The sequence below is a fragment of the Diadema antillarum genome, unplaced genomic scaffold (assembly GCF_040938485.1).
Source record: "Diadema antillarum isolate AM-2024a unplaced genomic scaffold, OU_Dant_1.0 seq00001549_RagTag, whole genome shotgun sequence".
Classification (NCBI taxonomy): domain Eukaryota; kingdom Metazoa; phylum Echinodermata; class Echinoidea; order Diadematoida; family Diadematidae; genus Diadema; species Diadema antillarum.
The window spans coordinates 506,361-520,354 of NW_027272278.1; the positions used below are offsets into that span (position 1 = coordinate 506,361).

The 13,994-nt window shown below is 35.7% G+C and overlaps 1 protein-coding gene across 1 annotated transcript; it reads right to left on the reverse strand.

Moving 5' to 3' along the window:
• Positions 1–10,944: 10,944 nt before the first annotated feature.
• Positions 10,945–12,753, reverse strand: LOC139710632 (C3 and PZP-like alpha-2-macroglobulin domain-containing protein 8). Its single transcript, XM_071622555.1, has 2 exons — positions 12,669–12,753; positions 10,945–11,249 (listed from the first exon to the last, which is right to left on the reverse strand). Exons 1-2 carry the CDS (start codon positions 12,751–12,753, stop codon positions 10,945–10,947), a joined length of 390 nt encoding a protein of 129 aa, XP_071478656.1.
• Positions 12,754–13,994: the final 1,241 nt, after the last annotated feature.

Genomic DNA, 13,994 nt, shown 5'->3' on the forward strand with positions numbered 1-13,994 from the left:
ATGGCGACAATCTTTGCTTGTCAACGGGAAAGTACTTTCCTTGCGACTCAGAACACGGAGGATGCACCTATGAGGACGAATCATTCAAGTGCACGTGCAATGAAGGGTTCCAGTTATCCAGCGATGGTGTCAGCTGTATAGGTACTTCGTGTCTTCCAATTGACCTTTTCTCCCTCTGTTTCTCCATCTCTTTGTCAATTCCATCCTAACATTTTAATTACTTTATTTGAACGAATAATTTGTATCAGTTCTTGGTGCATTCATCCGTCCACGTCGTGTTCGGAGCAAATGCCTCCTTCGCCTCCTTCGCAAATGTATCTGGCAAATTTACTTTAACTCTCCATTTCCATGCCATGTACTTTCACATTGCCAAAAAAAAAAAAATCCAAGCGGTATTGTTTGCTCTTTAAATTGCTATTAAAGGGATTTGTTAGGGCTTTCGGCTTTTTGTCGTCGTTGTCCTATGTGCTCTTGTCCCTTTGCCTTATTTTACGTAACCAGTATACAAATACATTTTTTTTTTGTCCTTATCTACTATGCTATGAAGTGGAATAAATGATATTTATTAAGAGTTCCGCTTTTTAGCTTCCCTTCGATTAATGTAACTATCAACATTTTCAGAGTCATTTTAGAGATTATGATGGACGTTTAGATTTTAAGGTTTGTGTTTATCTATTTTCCCAATATATGACAAGTATGCATATGTTTTTTTTATTCACATTTGTTATTACTAAAATTTAGTAACATTTAATGTTAACAATATAATAAACAAATGAAATTGTCACGTAAGCGCAAAAATGTTTAAAACAATATCATTATTCTATCTCCTTATATTCCGCAGTTTCCGAGGGCTCGTACAATGATACAAACCCATGCATGTCTACGGGAACACACTATCCTTGTGATGCCGAGAACGGAAATTGCATCTACGAGGAGCAATCATTTAGGTGCACGTGTAACGAAGGGTACCAGTTATCTGGTGACGGAGTCAGCTGCACAGGTACATTCCACTTTTTGATTACCTCATTTTAACATTTGACGTTATGCTCCTGGATAATAAGTGAATGTTTGTCACAGTTGCTTGGCCCTGATGAAACACACACACACAAACAAACACACAAACACATGCACACACACATACATACATTGTGGATATACAAAGGAAACATAGCATAAATTATGGATACATTCTGCTCAGTAATGAAACACCTTTTTGCACTTCACGCTGTCAATAAACGAGCACTTTAGTTATGTCCAAGTGATATTTTTCTGTCTTCCAATGGATTCCTTTCCATTATAGTAACCCAGTTTTGATATCCCCTCTTCTTCATTTTCCCTTCGTCATTATCGTCTATATCCTCGTGTATGTAGTGTGTCTTGGTATGCATTGGACATCGGAGATAATTCCACACCAAATCGACCCTACATTTTGCCATGAGGTCTCGACAGGGGAGATCTTGATGTATTCAACCATCACGGCCAACGATATTGTTGCTAGACGAACATACACGATTCTACTGAAATGGCACATAAGCTTGAACAGGAAGAGTTTTTAATTCTTCTCTTATATCACGCAGTTTCTGACGGTTTCTACAATGAGTCAGACCCATGCATGTCAACGGGAAAATACTATCCCTGCGACGTGGAAAACGGAGGGTGCTCTTATGAGGATCAGTCGTTCAGATGCACATGCAACGAAGGATACCAACTGTCCAGCGACGGTGCTATTTGTACAAGTATTCACCGTTTACTTCCCCCGATACCTTTTCGTTTGGAAAATTATATCACTGTTCGCGAGTCCGTGCATTCCATGGATTTTATCTGTTCTTGTCACTATGCTCCTTTCCACTTGACGTTATGTTTTCCTAATAACATTTTCACACTCCCTTGCAAATTATTTGAAACAGCACTTACAAACAAAAGTTGAAGTCTGACTAAAAACATCCCAAACACAAACAGAAACACTTAGGATTCGATTTCTAATAAACACTAAAAAATATGTGTTTCACACTCCAAAGCCGATGAGAAGTTTTAGTATATTCTAATCGTACAGCTCCCTCAAAGAATAAACAAACGAAAAAGAAAAACCAAATCAAGACTTAAGTCTCTCTGAGGCCCTAGAATAATGAAGTCTTGTCACATTTTATGCAGTGCTAAGGTTTTTTTCTTTCTTTCATTCTTTTCTCTTTTTTTTTACATTTTGGATCCTTTGTTTCACGGAATTTTGTCCATGCGGTTATTTTGACGGGAACAATGATTATTATTACTGACGTTACTTTTCGACTTTTGAAGCAAAGCAGTCCAAGACAGTCTGAAGTTTCAATAACTTCCCTCATGGGGTGGTAAAATGCAGACCTTAATATCTTAAAGGATAGACCCTCATATTTTTTACACTACAATTTACCTACTTCTTTAGTCGAAAGCTTGTTCTGAAAACTATAGATATAGATTTGTGATGTAATGTTTCATTCTATTGAGCAGTCATTCTTCTCAATACATTTCAAAGATGAAATCCGCTCCAGATTTTTAATAGAGAAAAACAAATAATACCTACAGAACAGTTAAAAACAGTGATCAAATGTTGATATCACATTTGAGAGTTATGACGTTGTGAAATTTCGTTGTTTTTTTTTTTCGGACAACACTTCTTGACCCATCGTCATGCGTATGGAAATGAGAGAGTTGATTTTCTAATGCTGTCAAAATTTCTTATTCACACCATAAAAGGAACAGATGTGTCTAGTATGGGTATATACGATCAACTGCATAATTAGCATTTCCTTTAACATTTCACTTCCCGAATTTGATATACATGTCTAACATGCACAGGAAATAATGTGTCAGTACATGACATCATTAGCTACCTCAAAAGAATATATTCATAAGAACCGGTCAAAAAGAGGTTTCTAAATAAAATTTGAAATTTAAAAACGTCATAACTCTTCTTATCTCTTATCCACTTTTTCGAAGGTGAGTTGGAATTTTTTTGTCTTCCTTTAAGATTTTCTTTTTGATGGATCCCACCTATAATGTTTATACGGTTACAGCTCGTTATTTCGAAGGTTCGTCATTCCGAATTTCATTTTCGGATTAACAAATCGTTGGAATAACGAACCTTCGGAATAACGCCACAAATGTTCGGATTAACGAACATTTTTTTTCATTTTCGGATTAACGGACCTCCAGGTATAGCGAATGTGTGTGTTTCGGATTAACGAACCTTCGGAATAGCGAACCTTCGGAATAACGAACAGCACCCGATTATACACCCGACAGTATGGAGTATTCATAGAGTGGGTGGACAGGGCCGGTTCGGACATATTCATTCGAGAATCCTCTGTACGACTTGTTCACAGTTTTATCTCTGATCTCTGAAAAATACGCACAAAGCTGAAGAATCTCGTCCCCAATAACCATCGATGCGCGTATTCACTTTACCAGCACGCTATACGTAATTGTCATTGAGATAATTACAAATGCATTTAGGCAACTTATGACTTCAACACCCCAGGTCTTTATCTATTGCTCGTGTCCACCCTATTTTCTTTACACAGTTTCCCATGGCTTTCTGAATTCGTCGAATCCTTGTGATGCAGTCGGAACCGATTACCCGTGCGACCTTGAGAATGGAACGTGTGTGTTCAATGGCCAGTCTGTGAGCTGTGGTTGCAGGCAAGGATACTTCCTAGACACCGACGGAATTAGCTGCACAGGTACGATGAAAATTCCATGATCTTCGTTTTAGGCAGACAAACACTTGACTTTTTAAAACATTTTTTTTTCCAACTGTCCTCTCATACTGACCCGTGTCGACTCCAGCCGAACAGCAATATAGAACCATTGATATCTTGTAGAATATGTTTTATGTCGACAATTTCTCGATTTTCCTCTTGTTCTATGCTTACATGGCCAAATAAAAAAAAGAAGAAGATACAAGTATATTATATATATTCTTTGTTTTGTCATCCACAGCTGTTATAATTGTATGTAGCTCGTGTCGGCCTTTAGTTGTCCTGATGGTTATTCTCATTATCGTGATCATCATTCTCCTCGTCGCCCTCATCGTCGTCTTCGTCCGACGCAATCGACAAAAGAACGAGAAATAAATTTCAACTGAGACGGAAGTGTGTTATGCCGGCATTTGTTCGTGCTGTCTTGTGAAGCCTGTTTTGTATTTTATAATCATTAACATGTAAACATAATATTCATTTCATTGTTGTACAATTTAGTCCAATAGGTAGTAAAATCTGATTATTCAGTAGACATGTAGGAATTATGCACAGGACACATCCATCCCCATCCTATTGAAGTATTTAAAAAAATAAGTACACATAAGTGATTGATTTCTTTCATATTTTCTATTTATCTCGCAATTTACCTTTATATTGAATGAATATAACTTTCTATACGCTATATATATATATATATATATATATATATACAGTATATATATCATTTTATTCTCTACCCTGTATGCTACCACTGTGACATCTATGAACGAATTTAAAATCAGATTTATGAATCATATTATGCTATCACTGCACCGTTGAAAAAAAATGCCATTTGCAAAAAAAAAAAAAAAGTTGATGTAGGGTGTATAGACTAGCACAAATTCCTAAACAATTGCACATATCTTTGTTATTTTAGGAAGTCTGTGATCATGTTTCTTCCTTGTTTTGTCTTCTTCTCATTATTGTTATTTTCGATATATTTTGTTTTGTTATTAAGTATTTATACGTCATCCTTGAATCAAGTTTATTTACAATGTTAAAAAAGCGTTTTACAGCACGCTACCTGTTTATGTATACATCCGGGAACACAACCTCCTCATCAAATCATTTGGTATCTATCGTGCTTTGTGTTATGTACCCCTGTATTTTGTCATCGACATCTGATCTGAATTGAAATGAATTGGATTAAATTGTACTGAATTGAAGTGCATTTTAAGAAAACTTATGTTATAACGCTAAATATAACGCTGTTTTTATTCATTAGTTATTTCTCGAAACAGAACGGTATGAACATATTTTAACTTTCAGCTTAAGATAGAACAGTCAATTCCATTTCATTTTTATCCATATCAAAATTATAGAAAATCATTTCAAAGTACATAATTACATAATGGTAATACATGCCAATAGGATGCACACGCTCTTAGAAAACCCGTTATGTTCTTTTAAGTAGTGTTTGAAAAAAAAAAAGATTATCTATTCCCTGGAATCTCTGACCCCAAGATAAACCTTATGTAAACAATATTATGATTTCTTGTTTGTTTGTCTGTTTGTTTTTTTCTTACCTGTTGAGTAGAAGTTTACTTTACCACAACATTCCTCATAACACCCAGCTTAGAGCATTTTCATTTTTATTTCGGAGCCAGACTTCAAAGGTACCTTATGAATAATTCTAAAGGCAAATTATGAAATAACAATGTTTTCATTTATAGGGGATTTATATCATTGTCACTTTCTTTTCTTCTTTTTTTTCGATGGTACTTACAATTTATAATTAATTCTAGCCCCCCCCCCCAAGAAAGTCAATTGATACTTATGATATATATGCACTAATATTTCTATCATATACAAAATGTAGAAATAGTATTTCTTCCTCTCCCCTTGTCTTCTCTCTGTACTTCTCTCTCTCTCTCTCTCTCTCTCTCTCTCTCTTTATCAAACTTTGCATCTTTAATCACTTACTAATTATCTCTTTCTATAGCTAAATATTTGATATATTCAAGAGTTCGTGAAAAGAGAAGAATTTTGTTTTACCTTCACCCTTACACTCTTTAATCTCGGGTTATTATATTTTCTTATACATGTTAAGCAAAACGCATTTACGTTACATCAATTATTACGCCTACAAAATCATTAACCAGTAATTACTCTTCCGTGTTTTTTTTTTTTCATTTGGCAATGTAGTTTATAGCAACGTCTAGGAGAAATTAACCAATGTGTCGAATGACATGACTGACAGCTTTTTAAGCAATTTTGATATACAAATGTATCCTAAAAGCATAATTGCAACAATAAAAAAAAAAGATTCCTTATATTTCGCGTGTGGTTTGATGCTGTCATCTCATCTTCTCAAAACAATGGAGGCGAAATGTTCAAAACTGTATAACAATGGGAAAATATAATATTTTCACGTGAAAAAAAATGCTACAAAAAAGTAATATTAATCTAATACGACGATAGTGGAAAACAAGTAAATAATATTATGACCTCTTCGTTTCTCTGCATATATATATATATATATATATATATATATATATATGTTTATATAATGTTTATTGCGTAATGGAAGAAGGTTGGTAAAACAATTTGAAACATTATGTATGGTACACTTTACATTTGCTTGTATATACATACATATGCATACAGTGTCGCTACATTAGTTATATAGTTACATTGATGAAATTATCAAATGAAGAGTTTGTTCGCAAAAACCGATAAGTCAATTTTTGAAGGTTTTGAAGTACGGTCTCTGTCATAAAGTACAAAAGATACCTTTTAAATGATATGTTGGAGACTACATAATACAAGTACAATGTTGAAGTTATGTTCAAACGAAGCAAACATGTTCTTATTATTCTCTTTAATTTTTGGACCTTTAATCGCAAATATCTCCATTTGGCAAATATGGACTTATCGATTTTTGCGAATAATCTCTTCATATATATGTACATACATACAATACATCTATATTAAATGAAAAGTTGCATTGATGAAAAAAAAAATATGCTAGTGTTAGCCCCTGACCGAACAATCAATGCATCAATGAACACGGGATGAAATCAAATCAAATCATTAGAATTGCATTTTGCTAATTTGCTAAAAGTAGGTATTGTTCATTGTCATCTTAATAATGAGAGAGAGAGAGAGAGAGAGAGAGAGAGAGATAGGGGAAAAGAAAACAAAAAAGCACAACCTAGATCCATAGCTTGATAAATAAAATCCTTGTTTCATTTCTCACACTCCTTACACCAACGTTTGCAGAAACTAATAATTGTGCCCGTCTGTGTTTATTTTCTGTTACTTATTTTACTCATTTCCATTAAAAAAAAAAAAAAAACACTGAAAAGATTCCGTCAATCCCTTCTTCATTTTTTATCTTATGGCATATATGAGAACATATGAAGACCTTCTCACATCACAACTGTAAGGTTTGAACACAGTATGTGTCTAAAAAGGGAGAAACAGCCTTTAGACATGCTCTACTAAAAATCCACAGTTGTATGCGACCATTGCAGGTTGTAAAATTGGCTGTACCCTACTGTGTAACAGTTTCATACACTGCAATCTTATTTGACAGATTGAATATTTTCAAATGTATCCCTTTTTGAAGGTCAAGTTGTGTTTTTGTTGTAGCTGTCGGTGGTCTTTGTTTTTTTTTTTTTTTCCGGGGGGGGGGGGGACACAACGCATGATCCATTCCATGCATATGGGTGCGTACTTCCGGACTCCAACCTCAACTTTATGTTACGTAACTTTTCTTTACATCAACAATGCAATGTACACATGACTTAATAGACCCCAGTAAAGTCATGTAGTTTCATCCGTACAACGTTTTTTTTTTTTTTTTTTTTTTTCCATTGAAATAATCGTGTGAAGTTATGACTGGAAGTGCTGTCTCATAGATTAAATATAAGCGAGACAAATGAATTAACTTAACTTTAACATGAACTCGAAAATTCGCTGTCGCCTCCCCCCTTCACTCTCTCTTTCCTTTTCATTGGAAGAAAGATGCCTCCAATCGGGCACAAAAATGCGGTCAAATAATTGTATAGGTAGTTGTTGTTTTATAATCTAGATTTAAGCATCATGCACTTTTAGAGTCTCTTATATATCACATCTATTGCATCTATCTATCGCAAAGCAAGAGGGTAGTAATGGGAATCAATGTATACCCATAGAGTCATACAGTGGGATTACTTTCTCATAGTATTTTTTACTAACTAGGGGAAGAGTATTACTACAAAAAGGAGGTTGATGTAACCATGCAGGCGTGTGAAGACTGGCGTACATAGTTACGTTTATGTATTTATTGTGTTTGTCTATGAGTTTGTGTGTGTGTATAGATTGTATATTTCTTGTTTTTTAATAGTAGAACTAACCCACACCCGCACGCATACACAGACACACACACAGACACACACACACACACACACACACTCACTCACATACACGCGAAAATCCCTCTACGCTGAATTCGCAATTTAAAAAAAAAAAAGTTATCTCAATCAAAATCCACCACTCAGCCGACATGTTACCGCGGAAAGTCAAAGGAAATAACACAAATTGTTTGAAGGAAAATTAATGCATCTTTAATACCTTATGATTTCTTTTTAATTGCAAAAGACTTTGTGACACTTATCGTTGCTTTTACAAGTTCACTATGACGCGCCTATGACTACGGCAGCTAATAACATCTACACAGGTAAAAAGCCACGCATTCAATACGATTGCCTACAATCACAATGACATAGGGGGCGCTGTGACATTACTGTGAATAAGACTCCAAACATTACTGTCTCCATACTCCCCATTGGAGAACCCGAGATCGATTCCCGTCCAGTTCTTTGGACAAGATGTTTTACCCTCTCGATTCAGAAATATGGCTTCTTGAAAACGCAAGGGTAATAATAATGGCAGGACCCAAGCACTCTGGTAGATCAGTGGCAACACGAAAAGGCAACCCCTGGCCCCCTGGACAAACATTTCCTCCTTCTTTTTATACAAAAAGTTGTTTTTATTCTAAGGCAATTATCTTCGCTGAGATGACAAGACCCGGTATCTGAAATTTTTGGTGAAAATGACTCTTTTTATAAGGGTCAAATAAGCGGTTTAGTGATGTCCTGTCCAAATCCTAGCCGTCTTAACAAAAAAAAAAAAAAAAAAAAAAAATGAAGCCGCCACGGCATGTCCAAGGAAAGGCTCTCCCATTCGCGATAGTGCCTTGACCGCCATGTTTGTTTGTTTGTTTCTATGTTTCTTTGTTTTTTGCCTCATCTGAACATTTGACATTTTGTAGATACGAAGTCTCGCGCCCCAGCGTCGTTGTACAATTCACAGCAAAGAATGGCCTCATACAAACCCGACATTGATAGGTGAAGCGTACACTGTATTATGAAGAGAATTATAATAAAGTCATCTCGCGATCAGCTACGCCTATAACACTGACTCCTGTAATGAATACTCCGCGTGCAGAAGTATCCGTGCGGAGCCTAATTTTCTTCTGTACTTCTGTGCGATAAATTTACAAATAAGCACACCTTTTTTAAATAACGAGTACACCAAGAGGACTGCTCAAATGCCTAAAATAAATTGTGCAAAACATATCACTATCAAGTGGAAATGAGTTCGTTCTGTACGAGTCGCTTCAAAGGACTACGGACTATTGTTCCTATTCACATTGCATTTACTAATATCTGTTGTTTTTTTAATTCTTTTTTTTTTTACTCAAACCTGAGGATTGAAAGTTGTGCAAATATTATATGAGTGAAATCAGGGAACGCTATTGTTATATTACACTATGTCTAGTTAAATATATTACATAATCAATTTGCCACAAAACCTCTTCTGAGTCTGGAATTCATTTTCGTCGGCATCTTTCCATTGAAGGATAAAAAGGCAGAAACATCAATAATTGACGAAACTGTTAGACAAATATGATGATTATCACATTCTGTCAATTAGCCCATGAAGGTTTTATATACACAACTCTTTCAAGCACTAAAGAGACCATGATCATTGAGCCCATATTGTCCGTACTTTGCACGATCACATCAAACCAAGTGGCAGATGTTCTAACAATAAACCTTTAATATAATATGATGAAATTAGGTTTTTTTTATGTGAATACAAGTCTAATTTCATTTTTCAAGCACATAAAAACATAAATACTCTATCATAACACCTAGCTGTATCTATTACAGTGCGTGTTAATTGTACTTCAACTGAATGTCTTCAAAATTGCTTTTTATGTAAGCAGGCGAAAACTGCACGACACTTGGAAAATGCAGTATTTTTTATACAACCCACAAGCTTGACAAAAAATACACTCTAACTTTACCGAATGTCCCAACAAAACTTACAACGGTGACCTCCGCAACCTATAGCTTTAAAACTAGTGAATCAATCCAAATACGATTTCAGGGTTTGAAACTATAACTCACTGCCCACATGTTACAGAAAATCCCTTTCGATTTGCTTCACTAGTCGAAGAGAAATGAAAGATTTTGTAGGGCGTGTCAGAAATATCTTCGCTCCAAGATATGTCTAGTGCCTTCACACATAAATTTGCATTTCTAAGCGCATCCAAGTGCTAAACTTGGAAGAAGCAGACTCATAACATGCTTTTATAATCCACATTTTTCTGTGACCGCTTAACCAAATCGATTTTATTTTTTGGTAAGAAAAAGCAAAGATGTTATATTTCTAGACCATGAAGTAGCATTTAGATGGTTTAATCATATTGGGTGTTATCAATGCAAAAAGTGGACTGTAATTTTTTGGGGACATAGTGTAGTACTACGGTTTGCTTCCATTAGTACGAAAATTGTTTTATAAAGTTGAACATAAATTTCTTCAAGGCATGCTTTCAAAAGTTATTAGATTTGGAAGCGAAGAGTGTGTACAAGGTTTTTTCAGAAATGAAATGGGGACTTTAAAGACACACCTAATCACACTATTCGACCAAAAAAGCTCGAGATAAACTGCTAAAAATACACTTTTCTTGTCTAACACTTTCTTTAAATCAATCTATCAATGTCATGAGCAATAACACCTTTCAATGAATTCAATACACGTATAGCCCCTAGTTCCTTGAATTAAATTTCTGATGTCACGTTCACTTATTTTCGAATCATTTAAGCCATATCCGATTAAACAACCACATCCGTTACACGCGCACGCACAGTGAGTGGTGATTGTCGATTCATTTCTAGAGTTAACAAAAAGAATGGAATTTCCATCTTCCTCCGGAGCCAAAACCAGTGAGTATTCCGATGAAGTTGACCCGGAGAGGAGCCGGGTCGGTCCAGTCGAGGAAGGGAGAAAGGTTGCCATGACGACCCATCCTGATATGACCCTTGTCAAAGGTTAACCAGAAGTGATCGTAACGTGGAATGCCAGATAGCTTGGCATCGGAAGCTATCACTTTTATTCGCACGTCGCACTCATGTCCTAAGCTGGTCGGACTTGTACAATTTCGCTGTATCTTAGCGAGACCATCTGAAACATCAACAGTCACACCTGGTCCGAGAGGGGAGAGAATAAAAAGAATTGATGTTACTTGGCGCACTTTGTGTGAGGATGTTTCTGTGTGGTTAGTCTGAAGTTTGAATCCTAACAAAGCGTCTAATACACAGAAAAGATTCATTCATTTCAGCTAGCTAATGAAGAGACGGATTCAAATTTAACTCTTCTGCGACAGGGACAATAGACAATTTGCACAACGCTATGGGATTTTCGGACGGGTGCCAACCCTCACTCAGAGCACAAAAAGAAAAAAAAAATGGTTAAGTTCGAGGAGGAAACAGGCCGTGGCACCAACTTTGTGTATTTCAATACTATTGATGGTTCAAATGAAGAGTTTAATCAACTTTAAACAGGCACAATTTCCTCGCGCCTAACTCTATAACAAATAAAGCAAAAAAGTATATAGTAAAGAGCTCCAGGAATATCATTCCCAAGACGACTTCTGGAGATGTAAATAATATAATTTAAAAAAAAAATCGCTCCTGCCTACCGATATCGTGATGTCGATCAGCAACAGTAAAGAGTTGCAATAAACACCATGACCGTTACCTTGAATAATACACAAAATCACTACAACTTGCACAGGTTTCATGACTTACGTAATAGGATCTTGAAACTTCGATTCAAATACCTATGATATATGCAAAATGCTCCGTGAGTTAGTTTATGGTAAGAATATTACGCTTATAATTATCTTGTATAAAACCTGCCGTGAGAAAACTGCGTGAATGATACTGAGTTTAGTTAGGCTTGATTTTAGCAGACTTTACTACCGATGACATTACCCAAGCAACCGTTTTTCCTCTCATGCTTTTCTTACAGAGTTAGGGTAAATTCTGTCATCTCCTGCCGATTGCGCAAGTACTGATAGAGTAACATAATATATATAACTATAACCCTGCTCCTCAAAACAAACAAAACATCGCCAGACATGACTTTTTAGTTAAGACCATATTCTGAAAGAGCAGACTTTAAGCTTCAAAATTTCTGCCCGTTTTATGATACCAAATTTTTGCATAATGTAAAAGAAGACCCGCTCTTTCAAAAAATATGAAAAAGTCAAGTTCGGCTAAGTTGACCCATTTCACTTATTTTCAGTCCTCACGCAAAATCAGTGTGTGCGACTTTATGTTCGTTTTGAGATGCACGGTCACACACACACACACACACACACACACACATATATATCTATATATATATATATATTTATATATATATATATATATATATATATATATATATATATATATCTAATGTATACCGATTTCCAAAAGTTCTTAAATAAATCCAAAAATTATCTGGGTAACGGTATTCATTAAGGTATAAGATCAATATCGTTAAATATACAAACCGGCAATGTGATATATATATATATATTTTTTTTTTTTCGCACAACGAGAGATGAGAGTTTACCTATGCGGTACATGTCGGCTACACTCGAATTTTCCCCAGACAAGGCGATTTGTGCGTTGTAGCTAGTGCTGACCTCAAAATCCATGACCAACGAGTTATTGAGCAGGTAGAAACCAGGAAAGATGAAATTCCTCTCATATTCGTTTTTAGTGTGGATTACCTGACAACCTATGATTTCAATAGGAAAGGAATGTTATTTATCATTAGAGTATTGTATTCATCCGGTATATGTTGTATTCTTTATTTGCTATATAATTATGTTTGCTTGTTTTGTGTTTGTCATTTTCTTCTTTGCTGACATGTTTGAACATGTATTATACATATCATGAGGCAAATCTCTCGTTTGAAGAAGCTACACCCCTGTAGACAATGCCAGTGTATATCTTGGCAATCAAGGACTTAAAGACCAAAGATATAAAACACCTGTTTCTTGACCCTGGCCTAATCTGCATCAGTCACCGCCACGGGGGAGGGGGGGGGGGGGGGGGACCCGCGAGAGGAGGAGATTGTTTTAGTTTTGGCACGGGCTGTGTAGCTCCATGGTGCGTGTGTGTGTCGACAAACTTCTACAATGCTCTCCTTCTTATTCCTGTATTTTCGTTATTTATGGGTCAAATTTTTTTCGTTCGAAATTCAAAACGGATGACTATAGAATTTCTCAATAGAATATAAAATCTAAAACTTTAGCAAGAATAGAGAAAATTGAGTGCACTTTGAATGGTCTGCCACAGGCAGATATCCTTATCATGCTCTTAGGTAATATGACAGCTGTTGCAGTCATTAAACCCTGGCTTGGCCTCCAGGTTTGCCACGCCTGAGTAGAAAGTTATTTTGCAGTGGGCAAATAGACTCAATTAAAAAACGAGGAATCGTTAGGGGGGTATAGCACCCCATCAGCTTCGTTTTGCGATGGGGTCTCGCCTCAAACGGGGGTTTGACGGCATGATATATATATATATATATATATATATATATATATATATATATATATATTGTAACGAAATTCGGTGGAACCGATTCGATTTATATGTTCGATTAGTATTTGTTATGATCGATAGTGTCTATAACATAGTAAGGGGCACAATATCGAAACGTTGGACAAACGTTTCAAGGTGGTAGTGCCTCATTATGAGTTTAAACATTTATTATTATATATATGGTTACTTGTTTGTCATGGGCAAGTTTGGATTATTTTAATACCAACTCCGGTTTAGACCGATGATATATGCCGAATTATAGTAACCATGTACAAGAGATACTGCTAAAATGTATAATCGTTGTACGAATTTTATAACCACGCCAACATTGCAAATAATTTGAACAACT